The sequence below is a fragment of the Rana temporaria genome, chromosome 10 (assembly GCF_905171775.1).
Source record: "Rana temporaria chromosome 10, aRanTem1.1, whole genome shotgun sequence".
NCBI lineage: Eukaryota > Metazoa > Chordata > Amphibia > Anura > Ranidae > Rana > Rana temporaria.
The window spans coordinates 122,082,735-122,106,211 of record NC_053498.1 but is presented as its reverse complement, the minus strand read 5'-3'; the positions used below and the strand labels follow the sequence as shown (position 1 = coordinate 122,106,211).

Below are 23,477 nucleotides of genomic sequence, written 5' to 3'. Positions count from 1 at the left end.
TCAATAAACTAGGAAAAGTTATGTCAAAGGGGTAAAAGAGGGTAATCATTTTGCTCATGAGTAATTGGTCCATTAAGCTAGGAGGAGTGATATCACCAAGGTAGAGAAGGGTGGGCCTTTTGTATTCATAAGAGGTCAACCAATAAACCAGTAGCAGGGTTTCTACGAAGTTACAGGAAGGCAGACATTTTGTATTGTGAAGCAAAGCTCATGAGGAATGAACTCATCAATAAATGAGGTCGAATGATATTACTGAGTTATAGGAGTGCAGCCATTTTGTATTCTGCTTATGAGAAATTAGCCCATCAAAAAACTAGGGAGAATGATATCAAACGTAGTCCTTTTGTACAGTGAACCAATGTTCATGAGGGATCCGCCTAACAATAAACTAGGAGAGATATCACTGAGGTACAGGAGGACAGCCATTTTTTAATCTGAACCAGTGCTCAGGAGAAGCGATCCCATCAATAAACCGGGGGAACAATATTACGGAGGAAAGGGATTGTGGCCCCTTTTGAAATGTGGGCCAATGTTCATGAGGAATTATTGTACAAAAAGGTGCGGCCATTTTGTGTTTTGAACTGATGTTCATATGGAATGAGCCTATCAATAATATTGGATAGTGATCCCACTGAGGTCATGGAAAACAGTCCTTTTGCATTCTGAACCAATGCCCATGAGAGACTGGCCTAACCATAAACTAGTAGGAGCGATATCACTAAAGTACGGGAAGGTGGCCATTTTGTTTTCTGAAGCAATGTTAATGAGGAATGAGCCAAATAATAACCTAGGTAGTGTGATATCACTGAGGTACAGGAGGGTGGTCCTTTTCTATTCTGAACCAATGTTTGCAAGGAATTAGCTTATCAATATACTAGGAGCAGTGATATCACTGAGGTAGAGGAGGGCAGCCATACATTATACTGAACCAATGTTCATGAGCTATTGGCCTTTTAACCAGGAGTAGTGACATCCCGAGGTACAGGAGGGTGGCCATATTGTGTCATGAATTAGTGTTTATAAGGAGCAGTAATATCACTGAGGTACAAGAGTTTCTGAGGAATTGGGCAATCAATCAATTGGGAGCAGTGCCTGGGGTCAATTTTTTTTTAAAGAAACCTCAAAAATCTTCTTCAGGCAAAGGACATCTTGTATCCTGAACCCCAGCCATTCATACAGCCTATCGTCTCTATAGGAGCTAGCAACATCACTGAGGCGCTCGGAAGACTGACTCAACTGACCAGACAGACTATATGATCATTCGTCAAATCTCTGGCTATAGCAGCTCATTCAATATTCCATGTAAAACAGTCAGAAGTCGGGGAGATGTCCATGTTAATGACTAGAGCAACAATGTGTGGTATTACGCTGAATGCCCGGCGTCACTGCTAATAACCGTTAATGGTGTTTGTTTTACAAACGGCCCATGAAAAAAAAACGATCCTTTCATCGGCGCTTCCTTTGCTACTTTATAATATGGTCTTCGGAGAGCAATAATTAATTAAGTACTTTCCCAAACATGACTGCAGCTATAAAAGGAAATACTCGGCACGGCTTGATTTTTTACTCCATGTCCGCTTTTAAGTTGGAAATGGGAAAATATAGGAGATAATTAGGAGGTTGACTCAGAATTGGTTTGTAAAATTAGCAGCCAACTCACATGGTATTGGCGGGGCACCATATGAATATGTATTATGTGTTTTTAGTCTGGGTTTTATTTGTAATGTGTTCATCTTTCCTGATTGTCACAGCATCGGCCTTCGCCACCCAAAGAGGTTCTCCGTGTAGTGCCACATAGTGACTTAAAGCTCAATTTTGGGCACCAATTTTTTTTTAAATTTGGAAGTGTTATGATCAGTTTTTTATTCATGGTTTTCTTTCTTTGCTTCCAACATACACAATAAAAAATTGATCTAACAGCTTGAACTGTATTTGCGGTCCCTGGTCAATCCCAAACCTGCTGCTATGATTGACACCAGAGCTGGTGTCATGGCTCCTCTCCACGTACATTATATTTATTCGCATAATGCATGTCATCACAGGCTGCTTATGTGAACAGACAAATGTATAAAATAAAAATATCACCAGTACACCATTTATAGAACAACAAAACCAAGGCATTTTTTCACCACATGACGCGCGAGTCATTTCACGAAGGACCCTTTTCTCAGATAGCAGTAACACTGCCTGAGGAAAGGGTCCTCAGTACCCCTGAATTGTTGTATGTGTGTGGTGACAAATAAATACCTTATCTCTAATTTGCTACAAATGGTGTACTGGTGATATTTTTAATGTTTGACAAATTCTATTACAGTAGCATCTGATAGGTTACCATCCATCAGGTCACCATAACACCCACCTGTGTTGAAGGTCTATGACGCCATCCCTCAGATCACTATAGCACCTGCCGCTATTGAAGATCTATGGCACCATCCATCAGGCCACTGTAGCACTCACCTCTTCTAAAGGCCCATGGCACCATCCGTCAGGCCACCATAGAACACATCTCTACTAAAGGGCTATGATACCATCTGTCAAGTCGACATAGCACCCATCTCTAATGAAGGTCTATAGAACCATCCATCAGGTCACCATAGCTCTAACCTCTTCTGCAGACTTATGGCACCATCCATCAGGCCACCATAGCACCCACTTTAGCCGAAGGTCTATGATGCCATCTGTCAGGTCACTGTAGCACCCATCTCTACTGAAGGTCTATGGTACCATCCATCAAGTCATAATAACACCCATCTCTAGTGAATGTCTATGGAACCATCCATCAAGATCACCTACCGCTACTGAGGGGTCCATGATGCCATACATCAGATCCCACATCTACTGAAGGTCTTTGGTGCCATCTGTAAAGTCACTGTAGTGCCCGTCTCTACTGAAGGTCTATGGAAACATCCAACAGGTCAGCATAGCACCCACCTCCACTGAAGTTCTATTGTGCCATCTGTCGGGTCATTGTAGTACACATCTCTACTGAAGGTCTAAGGCCCCGTACACACGGTCGGTTTGGTCCGATGAGAATGAACCGAAGTTCATTTTCATCGGACCAAACCGACCGTGTGTATAGGCTATCGGTCTGTTTTCCTTCGGTCCAAAATGTTAAAACATGCTTCAAAACCAAACCGATGGACCGCTTCCCCATCGGACCAAACCGATGGTTAATACAGAAAAGCATCGGTTCAAAACCCGCGCATGCTCAGAATCAAGTCGACGAAAACTTAGAAGCATTGTACTTCGTTTTATTCAGCACGTCGTGTGTTTGATGTCACTGCGTTCTGACCCGATCGGATTTTGGACTGACGGTGTGTACACATATTAGGCCGTATGGCCACTTCAGAGGTGAACCGATGAAAACGGTCCGACGGACCAGTCACATCGGTTCGGTCCGACCGTGTGTACAAGGCCTAAGGTCATATCACGCGTCTCTATTGAAGGTCTATGAAGCCATCCATCAAGTCACCCTAGCACCCGCCTATTTTGAGAGTCTATGGTGCCATCCATCAGGTCAGTATAGCACCCAGCTTTACTGAAGGTCTATGGCACCATTTGTCAGGTCAGCTTAGCATCCACATCTACCGAAAGGACCATGGCACCATACATAAAGGTCACCATAGCATCCGCCTCTATTGAAGGTCTATGGCTCTATCTGTCATGTCACCTTAACACCCACATCTACTCAAAGGTTTATGGCACCATGCATCAGGTCACCATATTGAAGGTCTGTCACTGAAAAAAGTGTTGTGTTTTGACAAATATATACACTCGCACATACAAATATAAATGTGCACAGCAGACCCTATATAATATTTCACCTGCTATCCGACAGACAGAATGACCCATTAGTGCCCCAAAAACACTTCCAGCCAAAGCATTGAGATATTAAGGATCATCGTCCCCTGAAGCTCTTCAATTTAGTAAATAGAAAACTTTATGTCGACAGTGAAAATAAAATAAAAAGCGCTTTCTGGAGGCTAAAAATGCCGGCCTGGCTGTAGACTGTGTAATTTTCACCTGTGGCTCTATCGTCTTCTATTACGTACACAACCTCATTCGCTGGCTGTGTCTGCCTGGCGGTTACAATTGCAGTGTAATCAGTGTGGCGCCAATGTAGGAGCGGATCAATAGATGTGGTTGAGTCTATAGCTTGGAGCTCATCCTGACACTGAATGATCGTTCAGAATAATAGGTTTATTGAGTGGACGCAAGTCGAGGACAGCGACAATTGCAGAGTCAACACAAAACAGAAACATTTTCCCTTCGCAGACATACATTTTAAATGAACTTCAAAAACATTCATTTGACAAGAGAGGGTGTGTATTTGTGTCAGGAGTGGAGATTCGATAGTTTGCCCAGAAGGGAAATGTTATACGACACGTGTACTGCTCTTTCTTTAGATGTAATAGGGTGGGTGGCATTGTATAACATGGGGCTTTGTAGATGAATCGTGGCGAGTTAGAGGTCCGATAATCCTGACCCCAAGAACTGTAGATCTTTCGCTTTCCAAATGCTATCCTTTTGCAGCGCGAGACTGACATCTACACGTATAGATGGACAAGGGGTGTTAGCGAATAGGCTTAGGTCAGTACAGGGGCGGACTGACAACTCATGGGGCCCCTGAGTAATAGGACTATGGGGCCCCCGGGCAATAGGAGATTATGGGGCCCCCGGGCAATAGGAGATTATGGGGCCCCCGGGCAATAGGAGATTATGGGGCCCCTGGGCAATAGGAGATTATGGGGCCCCTGGGCAATAGGAGATTATGGGTCCCCTGGGCAATAGGAGATTATGGGGCCCTCAGGCAATAGATTATGGGGCCACACAGTATACACACACATACAGTATACATACACAGTGCACATGCACATAGAATACACACTGAAAAGGTACTGGAGAGGCGGGGCAGCTATAATCTTAGGACTTATTTTTAAATACGCAGCTTTTTACATACTGTCCCTGGTTTTACTGAGGCTGGCAACCCTGATGGGGCCCCCTAGGGGCATGGGGCCCTCGGGCAGTGCCCGAATGGTCAGTCCACCCCTGGGTCAGTATACAGGGAGTTCTGTGTTGATGCAGCAGCACAGAACTCATCTCATTTCCTAACTGAAGGACATCCAGAATCACCTACCCTTTCCTCCTCAGCCTGAATGTCCCTGGCCTGCCCCTTTCATTCTTTGGATTTCAGTTCTTTCAATTATAAAGGTTCAGCATCACATGCAGGCATTACTTATCAGAAGGGAAATGGAAGGAAAAGGTAAGTGAACCAACAATGCACTAGCTTAAAGGAACCAATTTAGAAAATAAAAAATGAACCTTTACAACCCCTTTAACTATCAGAGTCAGATGAAGGTTAGGGGGTCAGGGGGAACGTAGCACAAGACTCCTTTCTCTGCATATTTCCAGTACTGAAGCCCCTACACTGCAATCTGATAGTTACCGGTCTCTCAACACCTAAAGCCAGCATACTATTGTAGCCAGGGTCAGTGCTTCTGGATGGGTCAGTAGCTGATGGTCACATGACTGCGGTACAACACTTCCTCCGCAAACTACAGAGCACAGATCTTGGAACCACCAGACTTTACTGGTTGGATGTCACTGGTTCAGATTGAAGGCCACACATAATATGAATGCCACCAACCAAAGAGCTTTAGAAAGAAGGTCAACAGAAGAGGAATGCCAAGATAATATTTAGAGGCACCTTGCATGTAGACGTGTACTTTTAGTTGGTTTTAGTGTTAAAATTTCCATGTCGTCACTTTAACGAACCCATCATAAGTATGGGCAGCTTCGGTGAACCAAGGACTGACCAGGTCAGCTCACGTTCCAGTGATGTCACGAACATCTAATAAATTGATTGGCCGAATTCTCATTCAGATAAACAATATGGCCACCACGTAAAAACATTCCTTCTGGTCTCGTCAATGGAAACAGCTCCATTCTACCCGCCCACTAGCTTGTCACTGTCAACACTTTTGCAATAATAGAAATGCAAATCTGTCTTGGAGCATAAAGCCATCTTTAAATTAAACATTCCATTCTGGAAAACCATATGAGCCTCACGTCCCACTCTTCATCTTCATCTGCGCAGAGTGCAAACACCACCAAACATTCTGCTGTGTATCCGAACCCACATTATTTTTAGAAGTTTTCTGTGGGTTGACGTACACGTGTGCGATGGAGACACCTGCTTCAATGTAAGGTTGTCATGACAACCAAAACTTTCTTAATTTATATGTCATTCAGAAGCTATTGAAAGGGATAAATATCGGCATTTCTTTACATTGTAGAACATTTCCAGACCATTAAACCATTTCCAACAATTTTTAGGGGCAATAAGAAAACGTGCACTGGTCTCTCTGCAGTGGTCTGACCTTCCCCCGCCCCCTCCATCCAATAAAGCTCAGCCCCTGCTGATTGGAGAGATCTAGCTCTGACTCAGCAGAGAGTGTCAGACCGCTCAATGCTGATACCAACATGAACTGGAGGTGATGACACAAAAGGACAGTCCACCACCAGAGTGTGGGGGAGTACCGTCTGCCAGGAGAGCGGAGGATCAGGAAAGTTAAAGTGATTCCCTCCCCCAGACCAGGGTTCTCAAAACAAAGGGCTAGTTTACTGTCCTTCAGATTTTAGGGGGGTCAAATGTTGGTATCAGTAGGAGGATTACCGTCCCATTATTGGGTTCAGTAGGAGCAAACCCAATCATTGCTAGTGAGAGGAATAGTGCCCCACCTGTGGTGTCATTGGAAGAACAAGTTTCCCATCATGGGGGTCAGTAGACAGAATAGTACCCCATCATTGGTGTCAGTAGAAAGAATAGCATCCAATCATTGGTGTCAGTAGGAAAAATAGTGCCCCATTAGTTGTATTAGTGAAAGGAGTAGTACCCCATCATTGGTGTTCGTAGGAAGAATAGTGCCCCATCATTGGTGTCAGTAGGAAGGGTAGTGCCCCATAGTTGGTGGCAGTGGAGGGTATAGTGTCTTGCATCAGTGAGAGAAACAGTGCCATAAGAACCAAATAAAGGCAAGCAAAGGGCCCCCAGGCCACAGTTTGGAGACCAGTGCACTAGACTAAACAAGCAGTTAAGCAAGGAATGATTTTCAAACTTCCTGGAATTGGGTTTTAACACACAACTTCTAATACACATAATATTTCAGTATGCCCTTACCATCTTCCACTTCCAAGAGGGCTTTTGCAAGGATGCTCCCAGCTACGCTGATGGCCTGACACATGTAGTATCCGGAGTCCCCCGTCTGGACATCAATGATGGTTAATTCACCGCTGGGTGATACTGAGAATCGGCCCACGGTCTGTGGCGGCTGGCTGGGGAATAGCAATATCTGAAAGCGAAATGCAAAATTCTCATTGGCTGCAGTAGAGTCTCTGTGGGCTGATACAAACTTTTTGCCATATTTCAGTAAATGGGCCGTAAATGGGCCGCTCTGGTCTACAGATTACGGGGTCTATGTAGCATACAATATTTTTTTTTATTGAAAGAAATCATTACAGTCTATAAATACACAAAGCACATGATTATTAATATAGAGGATTTATATAGCGCCAACAGTTTGCGCAGCGCTTCGATAAAAAACACAATAGTAAAATGAATTTGTTCATGTTTTCTGGGTTTGATGGGTTTCCCCTAAGCTCAGGCCATTGATTATTTCTGCCTGCTGCTGTTGAGTTGTCTGTCTCCAGTAGTTAGTGTGAGAAATGTATGAATAATTTATGAATATTTGTCTGCCTTGGCCAATCATGGGGGTTTTTTATTCTAGTGATTTTATCTGAAGGGTGAGGATAAATATCCGGAGGAACATTTTAGAAGGGTCCTTCCCTCCCAGGCTTTTTGCCTGAAGAGGATGACACTGTAGAGAAGGTTCATGAGCCAAGTTTTAAAGAAATCTAAGCTGGCCTGGACAACCGGGAAGATGGCTACCAGTGCTAGGTGGAATGATGTACAGGAGGGCACAGGGGAGGCTGCAGCCAGATGGACATGGCACAGAGACCTCGTTATTCAGCCCTTGGACTACTATATTGGAGTCCAAGGACTAATTGCTATTGGGAGGTTGCTAAACTCTAGGCCACCCAATAGAGGTACAGTGGAACCTCAGATTACGAGCATAATCCGTTCCAGAGGAATGCTCGTGATCCAAAGTACTTGCATATCAAAGCGAGTTTCCCCATTAAAGTCAATGGAAACAAAAATAATTAGTCCCGCATTGACTTCAATGGCATGCAATACTGCATGCAGCCAGAGGCGGGGGGCGCCGGAGAGCCTCGGAAACGTCCGAAAAGGCCCGAGGACACTTCGGCTGACCTTGGCAAACCTTGGAAAGACTTTGTTCCCGAGATTTGCAGAGGTCAGCCAAGCTGTCCTCGGGCCTTTCCGTTCATTTTTAAACAGCGCCGATCGGCGCCCCCCCCACCTCAGGCCAAACGCGGTACTTCACATCGATTTGGCCTGAATCGGGCTCGTTTTGCGAGACAACACTTGCAAATCGAGTTACGATTTTTTTAAATACAGTGTTCGCATTGCGAAACGCTCGTTAACCGCGTTACTCGCAATCCGAGGTTCCACTATACTCAGTAGTTCTATTAATATTGGGAGGCTGCTACTGAAGAATTTAGGGCCACCATCAAAGACAGAAGGCTGCTACGGTCTAGAACCTCCAACAGCTACCCAAAAAAAAAATGATCATCATTCATTTTTGTAGCAGAGTAGGCTTGAGATATTTTCGACCATCCAGTACCCCCTAACCTTCTCTCCACATGTTCATCCAGAAAACAAACTGAAAAAAGACCAAAGTAACTGAATTTTTGGAGTTTTAGTGTTGTGTGCCATTACACAGAGTCACAATTGGGAAGGGTAGGAGAGCCCAATAAATGCCAGCAGCTCTTTCGGGGTGACAGGTCTAGTCTGGGCACATGTCAAGTGGGCCAGAGGGATGGCCTTTGTCTCCAGACATTGTTATAAAATGTTGCTCTTTGAAATGAATGTCTACTAAATCCCAATTGCCACCACTTAAGCAGATCAGATCATGGGTTGTGTATGAACACCGGGAGTCATTATGCGTAGTGCGGAGCAAACATGAAGCAATTTTAGCGCGTTCTCACAGAACAAAAGACCTCAGCACCCCACCTCACAGCCAGCTCTGTTTGCTGACACAGAAAATAAAGCCGTGTTCATTACAGCAGCAGCCTTGACACGTCGGCCCCTGAGCTACAAATTTATGATACGGCCAGGTCAGGCCATGCTTTGTGTTTTATTCCTGAATACACAACCTGCCGTTTACTTAACACAGTGGCTGTAATTCGGCCTGTTTACTTAAGAATATCAGATAATAAAAGGTGCATTCCTGGCCGACCTCAAAGGGCCCCAATTCTGCTTTATAGGACTCTCTCTCTCTGTTTATTTATTCTGCTAAAAGACCCACTAATGGGAGACTCCATTATTTTTATTGAGAGCCACAGGCAGAAGGTGGGAGGAGGGGTACATACCGCCTATCAGCAAAATCTCAAATCTAATTACCAAACATTAAACTGTATGTCTGGGAAAAAAAGGTTTAGGACATTCCTGCGATATCTGCACATCTCTCCTTGTTTTATCCCGTAAAAAGACTGCAAGTGCAGCAAAATAGCCGTAGATCTGCCAGAAATTCAGTAAGCTCCTAAATTGTAGCAAGCTGACAGCACTGACCCTGCTAAAAGTCTAAAGGATACCTAAAGCTAAACCTCTTCTTTGGATAGAATAAGGAAAGTTGAAATCCTTTGTTGGTTTCCATCTGTCTCCCATTGGGGAAATTTCCCTTCACTTCCTGTCCTGTAGAGACGACAGGAAGTGAGAAGTAAGCACTCCAATGTAAGAGTGCTTACATTGGAGTTTTCAGCAGAACAGATGTCCCTATAGGAGGATTTTCCACCATTTCTTGTTCTGGGTGCAACTCAAAACGTTGGTTTCTTCCTCACTTTCAGTCCAAATGATGAGAGTCCAGCTAACATGTTTCTGGACCAACACACTCGTCCAGGGCATGGAATGGTTATAGGTATATTAAATCTTCAGCTTTTTAAGCACTTTCAGAAGCTGATTTTAATCACGGCGTAAGCAGCGTCTTCATATTTTAATCCTTGCTTGTGTTCAGTTTAAAGTGGTTCTTAATGCAGAAGGTTTTTTACATTCTATGCATTAAGATGAAATGCCTTCTGTGTGCAGCAGCCCCCCTCAGCCACCTTTATACTTACCTGACGAGAGCCTTGGCTGTCTGGGGACTCTCCCTCCTCATTGGCTCATTGAGACAGCAGCGGTCAGTGAGCCAATGGGAGTGGGAGGGGCCGAGCTGTGGCTCTCTGTCTGAATGGACACACAGAGCAGCGGCTCGGGTGACACTATAGCAACCTGCTTGCTGTAGGTGCACTCGGCAGAAGTGCAGTGCCAGAAAAGTGAGGAGAGGAGGATCTGGGCTGCTCTGTGCAAATCTGCTGCACAGAGCAATTAAGTTTTGCATGTTTCTTTTTAACAAAAAAATAGTTTAATATCACTTTAAGTTCATGCATGACTGCTGTGCAAGGTGTTTCACAGTGGCTCATTTGTCTTGCAGCATCCTGTGGAGTTGTGTCTCCATACACCATGTGCATCAGAAGAACACAGCTCCATAGACTAGAATAGCAAGACACTCCTTTGCAACGCCCTCTCTTCCCAAAGCTAACTGACTGGCGGTAGACTGCACTGTCCACTGTTAACCTTTTTCCTGTAAAGACAAGTTCAGAGAAGTAACGCAATTTTATGTCCTTAAGGAGTAAGACCAAAAACACTGAGAGCTTACTTTAAGTTGACTGAATTACTAAACAAATCTGTATTAGATCTAGCTTTCTCACTTATAGAATATTAGTTAAAGCAAAAGTCCCGATATTAGTTTTGGCTTTAGATACACTTTAATGAACTGTTGTCTAGGTAGCATGGAATTTTCATCTGGATCAAATATTTAAATAAAATTTAACAGCATGCTGGAAAATGTCCAGAGTCAACTGTTTGCTTTCAGTAAACTATGAAGCCAACTGTGACTGGCAACTCTCTGATTTCATTCCATCTTCAGGCTGTGGACACCATTATCACCCGCTGGTTAAAGGTTTATCTGGAAGGTAAACTTGGCTCTGAGCACATCCCCTCCTCTAGTAGAGATGGCAAAGTGGGTCACATTTCCTCTGTAAACACGTCAATCCAACCACTTCTTGGGTGGTTAATCTCTGACCTGACCCAAAAACAACCTCCCAGTCCTGGTGAGAGCCGACAAAATATACGATGCTGTCAGCGGCCTACACATGGTCCTGAGACAAAACCACATTCCTCAACGGCCACTGGCCAGGAATGAATTCAATGAGTGCTGCCTAGAATACATAAAACTATAGAGAAACTTTTCCCCCTTACACATTAAAAAAAAAAAAAAATGTTTAAAAAAAAAAATGTAATCATTTTTTTTCCTAAATCCTGGCCCAGGCTAGGATGACCCCACAGCCCGTCTCACATGGGCAGACATGGCATGGGGCTTCGCCAGTTTTCAGCGGCGTGTCCACACACGTGTGATGCCTCTCAAACCACCTCCTGGGATGTGCAGCCGTCCCAGCAAATGGTTGGGAGAGGTCACACATGCGCACGCCTGTAGACCTAGCAGAGACTCACAGTGTGTCTACACATGTGCCAGATCTCAAAGATGGCGACGCTGGAGAAAACGGGCCAAGGGAGATCTTTTACTTCAAGCAAAATAACGCTGGGCTCCATGATCTAGCATGTTTTTTTTTTTTTTTATTGTAAAACAGGGACAAGTGTTAGGGATTTTTATTTTTTGGGGGGTTAGGCAGAGTGAAGTTTCTCTTCACACTACAGTGTACGTGTGTATGGTTCGCACAATGCGTGTAAACACGTGCTGCAATATGTGTTAAACACACTGCATTGCTTTCCTTTTTCCTTGCAGCGCTGCGCAAAAATGCATCATGTCCGAATCTTTTTTTCATCAACACCAATGCAGCACATTAATGTGAAGTGAAGCAAAGGAAATTGCCTTTTGCTTACTTTAGGACTGTGCTGGGAGGCCCAACACACCACTTGTGTAAATGAGCCCTAAAGTGAATGTAAACCCCCCAACAATGAACGTCTGTTATTTACTGCCTTTGGTCTGTTAAATTTGCAAGTGAAAGAGTTCTGTTATATCTGTTTGACAAAAGCAAAAAAAAAAAGAAAAAATACATGTTGATCCTGCTAGAAACAACTTATTAAAATTTTGGTTCCATTTGTCTTAAAAGATTAGAACCAGGCTAGGATAAGAGTACATCATCAGTATGACATCACACTTACCTGACTCCCTTCTTTCTGCCAGAACACAGCAGGGGGTGGGTTCCCTTTGGTCTCACACTGGAAGGTCACGGTGCGGCCCTGGACGACAATCTGGTCTCGTGGACGGGTCACCAGCTGGGGCGGAACTAGAATGTTGTAAGCATTAGAGTAAATCATTTAGACTAAACAAGAAATTAAAGCGAATCTTCACTGCCTCTGAGCACTGGGCACAAACCAGAAACATTATTTCATTATTTTTTAATATTTAAAGCAAACCAATGCATCCATTAGGTTTTAGTTTGTTGAGAAATAACTTTGATAAAACAACCCCCTAGCATTTCTACCCGTGGCCATCTTGAGTAAGGGCAAATGATTCATGTAGCATTTATGTCTTGGAATCCATCTGCCCTTAATTCACACATGCATACAAGAGAGTGTGCTTAGCTGAGAAAACCCCTCCTCCCCTCCTGGAGACTCATGGGATGTATGACATCATTTGACTAGGCAAGAAACCAGGAAGTAACTAAAGAAATAAAAAAATAAGGTTTAAAACAAATTGGATATGCTTTCTGATCTATTTACTAATGCTAGCAGCATGAGGATTACAAATAATCAGTGTTGATTGGAAGAGTGAAGTTCCACTTTAAGCATGCTTTAAAAAATTGCCCACTGACACTTTTCTCACCTCCAAGCACTCAGTATTGCTTAATTACCTCCACAAATTTGGATTGGGGAGGTAATTATTGATATTGCTTACTCTGAGTTCACTGCACACTGTGAGCTTCTCACAATCTGCAGCAAGTCAGATAGAGCCTCCTTCATTTCCATAACACTGCAAGCTCCGGTTATTGTACGGTCAGCCTCAGTGTAATATTCCTGACTGTTACTACATTACACATACATCAATTGTTGGACTTATCTGCTGTAAATCACAATTCTCATTTCTAGCGCTTGTTGTGAAGCAGATCACGCCCGCTAATTACCAGTGCTTATTTACAAGGCAATGAGCTCAGTTTCGCCTGCACCGTGGTACAGGGCTCCCAGAAGGTCCGCGTTAAAAGGCAGCGCTTTAAATATTCATAAAAGCATCACGCTCCAGGCTCAGCGCTGCAGTAAACATGGCTACATGTAGACGTGTTTCTTTCTCAATCAGCCATTTATTTAAAGGGTTTGTCTGGACATTTTAGCCGTTACGGCAGATTTAGATAGTAAGATTAAAGGAAAATTTCAGGTAAGATGAAGATCTCTGGTGAATCTACAGAAGGGTGGGTGCTTGCTGCGCCTCTATGATGCCAAAGGGTCCTTGTGAATTGGTTGGATGACTGCTGATATAGAAGTGATAGTTTAGTTAGGTGGAGTCTAGTGCATTAGCTTCTTGTATCTCAAAGGGATCTATATTCTGACAATGCTGCCATCTTTTGAGATCTTTCTTATGACCATACAACCACCTCATGGGGTTTACAGTCTGAAAATGCTGCCATCCCTTGAGATCTTTCTTCTAACCATGCTGCCACCTCTTCCGATCTTTCTTCTGAACATGCTACCACCTCTTCCGATCTTTCTTCTGAACATAATGCCACCTCTTCCGATTTTTCTTCTGAACATGTTGCCATTTTATGGGATGTATTTTCTCTTGATATCTTCCTTCAGACCATAATATCATCTCCTGAGATTTTTCTTTTAATCACGCTACTATCTCATGGGATCTATCTTCTAACCATGCTGCTATATCTTGAGATATTTTATCTGCAATTTCTTGAGATCCTTCTTCTGACCATGATGCCATCTCTTGAGATCTTTCTTTTGCAATCTTTAGATATTAATCTTCTGATCATGATGTCATCTCATGGGATCTATATTCTAACCATGTTGTCTTCCCCTAATATCTTTCTTCTGACCATAATGCCACCTCCTGAGATTTTCCTTGAATCACGCTTCTATCTCATGGGATCTATCATCTAACCATGCTGCCATCTCTTGAGATCTCTCTTATGCAACCTCTTGAGATCTTTCTTCTGACCATGCTGCCATCTCTTGAGATCCTTCGTTTGCAGACTCTTGAGATCTTTCTAGAAGACCATGCTGCCATCTCTTGAGATCTTTCTTCTGACCATGCTGCCATCTCTTGAGATCTTTATTTTGCAGACTCTTGAGATATTTCTAGAAGACCATGCTGCCATGTCTTGAGATCTTTCTTCTGACCATGCTGCCATCTCTTGAGATCTTTCTTTTGCAACCTCTTGAGATCTTTCTAGAAGACCATGCTGCCATCTCTTGAGATCTTTCTTCTGACCATGCTGCCATCTCTTGAGATCTTTCTTTTGCAGACTCTTGAGATCTTTCTAGAAGACCATGCTGCCATCTCTTGAGATCTTTATTTTGCAACCTCTTGAGATCTTTCTAGAAGACCATGCTACCATCTCTTGAGCTCTCTCTTCTGCAATCTCTTGAGAAGTTTCTTCTGACCATGCTACCATCTACTTAGGAGTGTGCACAGTCCCCCTGTTAGATCTCCAAAAAATACAGAGCAGGGATGCCTTAGCTGAGGGAGACCCAGACACTCAAGTAAGTGCCATTAGATAAGAATCTGTTTGGAGATAAGATAAGAATCTGGTTGGAGGTAAACCCGTTGGTACCTTAGAGGTACTGAACAGGGTGTGTCCTACAATGCAGGCTTCTCACTTATATCTCCTAGCGTTGGTTTCTTTGTGTCCTGGACTGCTTTAACCTACCAGTTGCAACAACTCCCTGTAGTGTAAAGAGCTGCCTGTCTTTCTATTGGCCTAGAAGGTCACCCACCATAGTAATGGGTCAATAAAAACAATTGAATGCACTGATACAGTAGCATGCTACACACTCACACTGTGTAGCACCACAACGCACATTAAAAAAAGGTGCATAGCCGATATTAGGGTAAAACAATGCGTAGTATGAAGGGGCTTTAAATGCCTCTGACAGGTTTACTTTAAGGCTGCCAGTAAACAATGTGATAAAAGAGCCAATTTTGAGAAAGGTGCAATGATCAGCTAGTCTTTCCTCTCCTGTAAAGGGATAACGGCCATTTTAGACAGTTGGATGTGATTGCTATTACACAGAAAGAGTGACATACATAGAGAAATGGTGGATCAGAACCAGATCCCAGTAAGAATTTCCACCAAAAGTAATGTGTGCGCTCCGCTGTCTCCATGTTATGAGTATCACAGTGAGTCCTGGTCGCTGGACGTTTATCAGAAGCCTTAGAGAATTTTGTGGCAATTTGTAGTGGAAGTTGAAACCACTCCAGTTCTACTCACTGACATGTTTGATCCCCTTCCATCCCAATTTTTATAGTTTGGCCTCTTAAAACCACAAAATGTTTGTGGTGGAGAGCTGAGTGCAAGCAGCAAACATGCCAAGCATTGGACCAGTATACTCTCTAGATTATACACAAAGCGAGGGTAAGGTTTTATAAGGACTGACCCTTTAAAGTGGTCAGGAACGTCAGGAAAATTGCATGAGTTTCCTTACCACTTTAGTCAGGGCGGTGAGAGATGAAAGGGACCCTAGACATGAGATCAGGGCCGGCTCTTTAGCTGATAAGAGCTAGACAGGAAATTAGATGCTCATTAGCTGTGGGACAAGGCTGGGATATGACCTAAATGTACCCGAATGACACAATTAACCCCTTAAAGCCTTTCTTCCAATGTACACAAAAAAGAAGAAAATTCATGCATGCCGACATGTGTTAAATCATGTTGACCTGCATTGTTAATGAATTGTGCTCATTTAACTTTTTTAATGCATTTTCTCTGTACAGGCCATATTAAGGGTTAAAAATCATTTTTTTCTCACAACATTAAAACATGTTAATATGTATTTTGTGAGTTAAACTGCATAAAAATGTTAAATGTCTAAATTTTACAGGAACCTATGACTTCTTGATGGGGAAGGGGTTATTCTACATGGCATCTATGGTGATGGGCAAATTAGTCATACGTGTGGACCGTGCAGGGTGTCGATCTTCCATATCATTTAGAATACAATGGGAGTGATTGTTCTAGAGCCAAACAGAGTCGCCAGTATGATCTTCCATCCCTGCTGTTCCCTATCTGATTGGACATCAGTTTGGAGGGGGCCAATACAGGAGCAGGTTATCATTACAGGTCTAAAATAAACCTTCTCTGCAGCTGTCCGGATACATTAACATGAGATTCTTCAGAAAAACAGAAATAAAGAAGTAGTGTGCAAGTCTCTTTAGAAGTTTGTTTTATGAATGCTGGGACTTGTAGTGCTTCTCTCCAGAGCTGGGCAAATGATACTTGAGAAGTAATCAGCAGAAGTTGTATCAGGCATGCATTGTTAGTAGTGGATGCTGGATAAGCATGACCTTATAGTTATAGTTTCCAAAGGGATACATCTAAGTTGCACAGGGATTCTAACACTTATTTGCACAAAGCAGTGAAGAGAAGGTCATTATTCGGTTCTGGTGAGGTGGCACACGAAACAGTTCTACCCTTCAATGAGTACCCAGAAGGTGACACACAGCATAAACAATTGAGATGGGCACCAGATCAAATGTTAGGAATCCAAATCCCTTTAATGGGTCACATATAAGGCCCCTTTCACACATGCGGACCCGTATGTCTGCTTTTTCATCCATCCGTTTGCAGATGAAAAAGGGACATACATTGGTCCCTATGAGATTGCGGGTGTCAGCGGATGAACATCCGCTGACACCCGATCTCGCCCGCCTCCGCAATGATCCGATTCCGCAGATGGAAGAAAACCCTATTTTTCCTTCCGTCTGCGGATCGGATGAACACGGACATACGGTCCGTGTTCATCCGATCCCCCTATAGGGGAGAGCGGAGAAAAGACAGGGTGGTCCCTGCACAGTGTGTGGGGAGCGCCCTGTCATCCGCCGGCTCAGCGGAGCGATCCCCTCTGAGCATACGGCGGGGGAGCATTACTGATCCGCCCAGTGTGTTTTAGGGGACAAACCACTTCATCAGGGTTTGAATTCAAATCAGAACTTTAAAAGGACTCAAGTGCATGCTTTGCTATATTAATTTGTATAGAATGAATATAAATGGATCATAAAGGTATGCAAGATATTGCCGGTGCTAGAGGCAATAGCACTGCATAGTATGCACTTTAAAATGGCACAGTTATAACCTATCAAATGTATTTTCCAGGGTTCTGAGGAAATGAATGCAGTTTAACGTAAAATATCGTATTAACCTATTTCTATTTGTAATTTTTAATATGATAAATATGTGAGGGTAACCATATTTGCTTATTTTCAAATTCAAAGGGGACCAAACCAACATGCTGGAAGAAGGCAAATTTTGAAAAACAGATTTAACGTCTCTGCAAAGGGAATTACAGTGGGAAAATAACATGCAAGAAAACCTATAAACAGCCAAAGGTAACATCCAACAATCAGACCCGTGCCCCAAGCATGCATGGAATGAGGTGAAATGAATACTTACAGAATGGACCAACTGCAACGACGTTGAAAAAAATATATGAAACAAAAACATAAGGATGGGATGAGTGCGGTTGAATTGAAATGTTGTAAAATGACAACGTGAAGAACAAGACATGAATTATGACATGACATTTGAGTCGTGAGTCAAGTGGACCTGTCTCTCAATCACAATGAAAGCAGCAATTAGTTGTACTGAAAAAAAAAATCTGCCTGAATGCAAGAAAATGATAGCACTTTACAATAACCAATAATATATACAAAATGTTAAAGCTGAACTCAAGACAAACAGCTGAATACACAGATGAAATGCATATATGGGAGCTGGTCTATGTGTCAAAGGATTTGTACTTCTGTTCAGCCTGTATTAAGATTTACACAATTATGCCACACAGCACAGTCCTGACTGGTAGGGAAGGAGACCTGATTGTTCTCTGTTCCATTTAACCAGATCATGTCCCTCCCCATCCTGACTGGACAGTGAAAGGAGAAGCAGCAGACTCGTGGGCTCACCTCTCATCACTCTACTATCCATACCTCCCAACTGTCCCTGATTTCGAGGGACTGTCCCTGATTTCGAGCAATGTCCCTCTGTCCCTCATTCCTCCTGGTTTGTCCCTCATTTTGGTCTGATCTATATAGATGTATATAAAATGCACTTTTTATCTATCAAAAAGTGTTTTCCAGCACTAAACCTTTCATCTGATTTCTAAATTGCTGCATTTGTAAATTCCAAAAGCCAATATAAAGGAATACTAATGGTAAAAAAAAAAAGCACTTGTGGGTTTAAAGCGGGAGTTCACCCAATGAAGTTTTTTTTTCTCTTTTCCCCTTAGATGTATGCTCGTTTTGTCTAGGGGAATCGGCTAGTTGTTTTAAAATATGAGCCGTACTTACCCGTTTTTGAGATGCATCTTCTCCGTCGCTTCTGGGTATGGGTCTTCGGGAGCGGGCGTTCCTTCTTGATTGACAGTCTTCCGAGAGGCTTCCGACAGTCACATCCATCGCGCCACTAGTAGCCGAAAGAAGCCGAACGTCAGTGCGGCTCTATACTGCGCCTGCGCACCGACGTTCGGCTTCTTTCGGAAAATCGTGACGCGATGGATGCGACCGTCGGAAGCCTCTTGGAAGACTGTCAATCAAAATAGGAACGCCCAGTCCCGCAGCCCATACCCGGAAGCGGCGGAGAAGATGCATCTCGTAAACGGTAAGTACAGGTCATATTTTAAAACAACTAGCCAATTCCCCTAGACAAAACGAGCATCCATCTAAGGGAAAAAAGTGTTATTTACGGGTGAGCCCCCGCTTTAACAAATCTTGGTTTTTTTTTGTGCAATGCTCCCTTAAAGGGGCGTGGCAAGGGGTGTGTCCTATGCCTGCATACTTTTGCTGATAGGTGTCCCTCATTCCCATTTCAGAAAGTTGGGAGGTATGTACTATCTCCTCCTATCAGCATGCTACTTTCACTACAGCACACCCGATTGGTTCCTTTAGTTGCCTCTCCATCTCCCAGTTGGTACCTGGACTGCATGTAGTTGATACTAAGCTAAATCCTGAATATTACACTATTTGCTTTGAAAAAAATTAAATGAATGACGTATTAATGAATACAGAGCTGCATTACTGTGGCTTTTGAATATATGCTTAGACTTCAGGTCAAGGTTTAGTAATTTATGTTTTAATAGCAAATATATTTTCTGACCTGCGCTTTGACATTAAATGAATACACTGGCTGCAAGACTGCCATGTATGACCCAAAACCCACCAGCTTCACATAGCTGCCCTAGGCAACATCCAGCACATCAAATCATAAGGAGTGAGTGCCGTTGTTGCGAAAGAGGTCACTGACTCTTTACTGAAACGCTGGCCTACAACCCCACAGCTGCCTTCCAATGTGCATGTGTGACAAATCAGCAAAAGTGACATTCATCACGTTTCTTTGTACAATACAGGACACACCAACATCTCACATTTATAAACATGTTTAGGGTTAGTGAATTATTCCACCATACATGATCCTTCTGTACTGACGGCACACAGATATAAAACAGGAAATGGACCAAAAGTAGGAAAACAATGAGGTCTTACCGTGAACGCCGAGGGAGCCGGACACTTCTGATTTGCCAACACTGTTTTCTGCAATACAGGTGTACGTTCCTTCATCGTCTGAGGTCACCCGGGAGATGCGGAGGGAGTTGTCACTACGGATCTCGTACCTGCAAATTCAGAAAGGTGGCATTTGCTGTGTGATCCAGAGTAAAGGTTGTGGTTTGTATTATATTCTGAGCGTTCGGACAGCAAGGATTATTATGAAGGTCTGGAAAACGCAAATAGCTGTGTCCCATAGATATCGGTGTGCAGCTGGACATGACTATTAAAAGAGACTTTAACAAACATGAAGAACTGGCCTGCTAGAGCGCATGAGTGTTTATGATGGGGGGGGGGGGGGAATGGAAAATCAGGAAGTCATCCCTAATGCCAGTTTAATTGTGGGACAATAGTATTGAGCTGAAAATGATTTCTACACCGCCAATTCTCTAAAAACTGGTGAGCTGGAGGTGTCCATGGAGAGCCCCTAATGCCCAAGGAGACCGTGCCCTCATATGCTGGGTCACATTTCCAGACATAAACGTATATGAACTAAAGACAGCAGAGAGAAAGTTGTGGTCTTGTTAAAAAAACAATTTCCTGCCTAAAAAATCCACAGAACGGCCAGTGGTCTCAGGTGAAGCTCATTTAAAAGACCTGCAGATACTTTCCCAATACAGCACCATTCCAAATGGGCTTCATCCAGTGCCGATCCTGACCTCCATGGGGCCCTATGCAAAATTACATGTCACATTAAAGTTGAGAATTGGGGGGGGGGGGGTCGCTGCGGACAGTGACATGTCACATTAAAGTTGAGAAGTGGCGGAGGGGGTGTTCTGCTGTTGGAAATTACATCTTACATTAAAGTGTGGTGGTGCCGACTTCTTACCTCTTCTCCCATGCGGCCAGCGAGTTGAGAAGCAGGGTGAGGGGCCGAAAATTACTTCTCACCAGGCGGGGCCTCTAGTAATTTGGGGGGGCCCTCTGCAGCTTTGCGGGGCCCTAAGCGGCTTGCATAGTGAGCCTATAGGGCGGATTGGCCCTGGCTTCATCACCAGACTGTTCAGTGGACCAGTTTTGGAGAACAGAGGATCGTTCAGGAGGGTCTGAAGGTCTATTCTGATTGCTCTCTGACTGTCCCTCAAGACGAGGCAAGATTGTTGGCCTCCTTTCTCCCAAGTCTATAGCTAATAACACGCATACCCAATGGAGCAGGCTGTACATGTTTATGGGACACCTGGCTAAGAGGCAAGCTGAAGGACAGTCAGGTTGAGCCTACACAACAGAACGGCCTGTAAGGACTATAGACTCCCAAATTGGATGATGGCAGAACAATAATTTGAAATATGATAAGCTTACCTTCCGCGGGGCAGTTCTCCCTCTTCCTTGCGCCAGCGGGCAGTGGGCACTGGGTCACCCTGTACCTCACAGTGAAAATCCACAATGTCATCTGCCAAGACCACTTGGTTTATGGGTCGTCTGACGAACGTGGGCCGTTCTGACAATCAAAAAATGAGACAGGTGAAACAATGCAAAGAATGACATATTCAAAGTGCATCCCGAGAAATGTTTTGGTAAGGATCCACTGGAGAGTTTCCCTTCCACTTCCTGTTTTGGAGACACAAACAGGAAGACAGAGGAAATCTCTCCAAAGCGATAGATGTCACCATCGGAAGATTACTCCTCTTTGGTTTACATGCTTCATTTCTAATATGTTGCATTTAGAGATCTAAATAGGTCTATAAAAAAGAAACCTTTTTAAACAGGGAATTAAAAGTTCTTATTTGTTGCTGGAATGGGCTCATGCGGGTTTGTTGTCTGAGGATAATTACTCTTTATATCTCCTCCTAATGTTTTCTATCAGTACAAATGATTTACCGATAGTGGAATATCGGACATCACAGATTGAACGGCTCGTCTAACTTACCGAAGACCACCAGCTGGGACGGCTCGCTGTCACGTTCCCCCACCATGTTGGTGGCTACACACACATACATTCCGGCGTCTGTCTTTCTGGTGTTGGAGATCATCAGTTTCCCTCCTCGGATCTATTAAACAAATATGGGAAATACACGATAATTGGCACAGCACATAAAAGATGAAAGACTCAATCTTAAAGAGCATCATCAGTCAATGACCAGTGATGTCATCCATATTGAATCAAAACAGGTTTAGATTAGCTATCCTGGAAATAGTATAATGACTGGAAATCTGGAAAGGCAAATCCTAATAAGCACAATGCTGTGTAGTTATGTGCAGCAACCAATCAAATGAGCTTTGAGAAGATCAGCGCTCGTCTTTGCGGTCAATAACACTTGTGGTTCCTCAGCCAAGGAGCAGCTCAATACTCACTATGGCACTATCTATGTATGTGACGTTTGTGTTTTCTGCCCCTCCACAATCCAGAAATACAGTGGGCCAGATTCAGGTACACTTGCGGCAGCGTAACGTATCGTCTTTACGTTACACCGCCGCAAGTTTTCAGCGCAAGTGCCTGATTCACCAAGCACTTGCGTGTAAACTTACGGCGGTGTAACGTAAAGCCGTCCGGCGCAAACCCGCCTAATTCAAATGGGACGTGTACCATTTAAATTAGGCGCGCTCCCGCGCCGAACGTTCTGCGCATGCTCCGTGCGAAAATTTCCCGTTGTGCTTTGCGCGAAATGACGTCGCACCGACGTCATTTTTTTAACATAGACGTGAGTTACGGCGTTTCGTATTCCCGGACGTCTTACGCAAAAAATAAATACATTTGAAATTCGACGCGGGAACGACGGCCATACTTTAACATGGGCTGTCTATTGCTACACCACCTCAATAGCAGCCGTAACTTTGCGATGGGAAAAAACGACTAGCGACGACGTAACGAATGCGCGTACCTTCGTGGATCGCCGTAAAAGCTCATTTGTATACCCGACGCTGGAAAACGACGCAAACTACACCCAGCGGCGGCCAAAGTATTGCAGCCTAAGATCCGAAGGCGTATGAAGCCGTAAGCCGGTCGGATCTTAGCCAAATGCAGTCGTATCTTTGTTTGTGAATCACAAATAACGATACGACGCAGCAAATTTGAAAGTACGCCGGAGTATCAGCAGATACTCCGGCGTACTTGTACTGTGAATCTGGCCCAGTATACCTTCCAACTTTCTGGGATGAGAAAAAGGGATACTTTATTAGAACGTAAGCAAGGGACACATTCCTGCCATGTCCCCAGTTGAGTGGGCTGTGAAGTATTAATATGCAAAAAAAAGATTGGTTAAACCAGTGATCTCTGGCCCTCTGCTTGCCCTTATCTGGCCCCTGGGGCACTAATCCAACAACTATCACCAATAACGGGGTACCATTCCCCCTACTGACACCATCAATGGGGCACTATTTTTCTATGGGAGCAATGGGACACGCTTCCTGCCATTAAAACCAATGTTGGGGCACAGATACCAGGGCATTTTCTATACCCACTGGCCACAGTCCAGCCCCCCTATACCCTCAAGGACAGTAAACTGGTTCTTTGCATAGAAAGTTTGGAGACCCCTGGGTTAAACCCACAAGCGCTTTCTTTCACCATAACTTTTTCTTTAAACTGGA

The 23,477-nt window shown here is 43.8% G+C and overlaps 1 protein-coding gene across 3 annotated transcripts in view; it reads right to left on the bottom strand.

The window, feature by feature from the left end:
* Positions 1 to 23,477, bottom strand: part of ROBO3 (roundabout guidance receptor 3) — a 414,329-nt gene that overhangs the window by 45,953 nt on the left and 344,899 nt on the right. For 2 of the 3 annotated variants that reach the window (XM_040326160.1, XM_040326162.1), the window contains exons 4-9: positions 21,820 to 21,940; positions 21,252 to 21,390; positions 19,893 to 20,020; positions 17,809 to 17,820; positions 12,359 to 12,483; positions 7,181 to 7,352 (exon numbers count right to left, since the gene is read on the bottom strand). In XM_040326160.1, coding sequence (XP_040182094.1) covers positions 7,181 to 7,352; positions 12,359 to 12,483; positions 17,809 to 17,820; positions 19,893 to 20,020; positions 21,252 to 21,390; positions 21,820 to 21,940 — 697 coding nt within the window. The remainder of the gene's footprint in view (positions 1 to 7,180; positions 7,353 to 12,358; positions 12,484 to 17,808; positions 17,821 to 19,892; positions 20,021 to 21,251; positions 21,391 to 21,819; positions 21,941 to 23,477) is intronic. The other variant, XM_040326161.1, reaches the window with a different exon arrangement.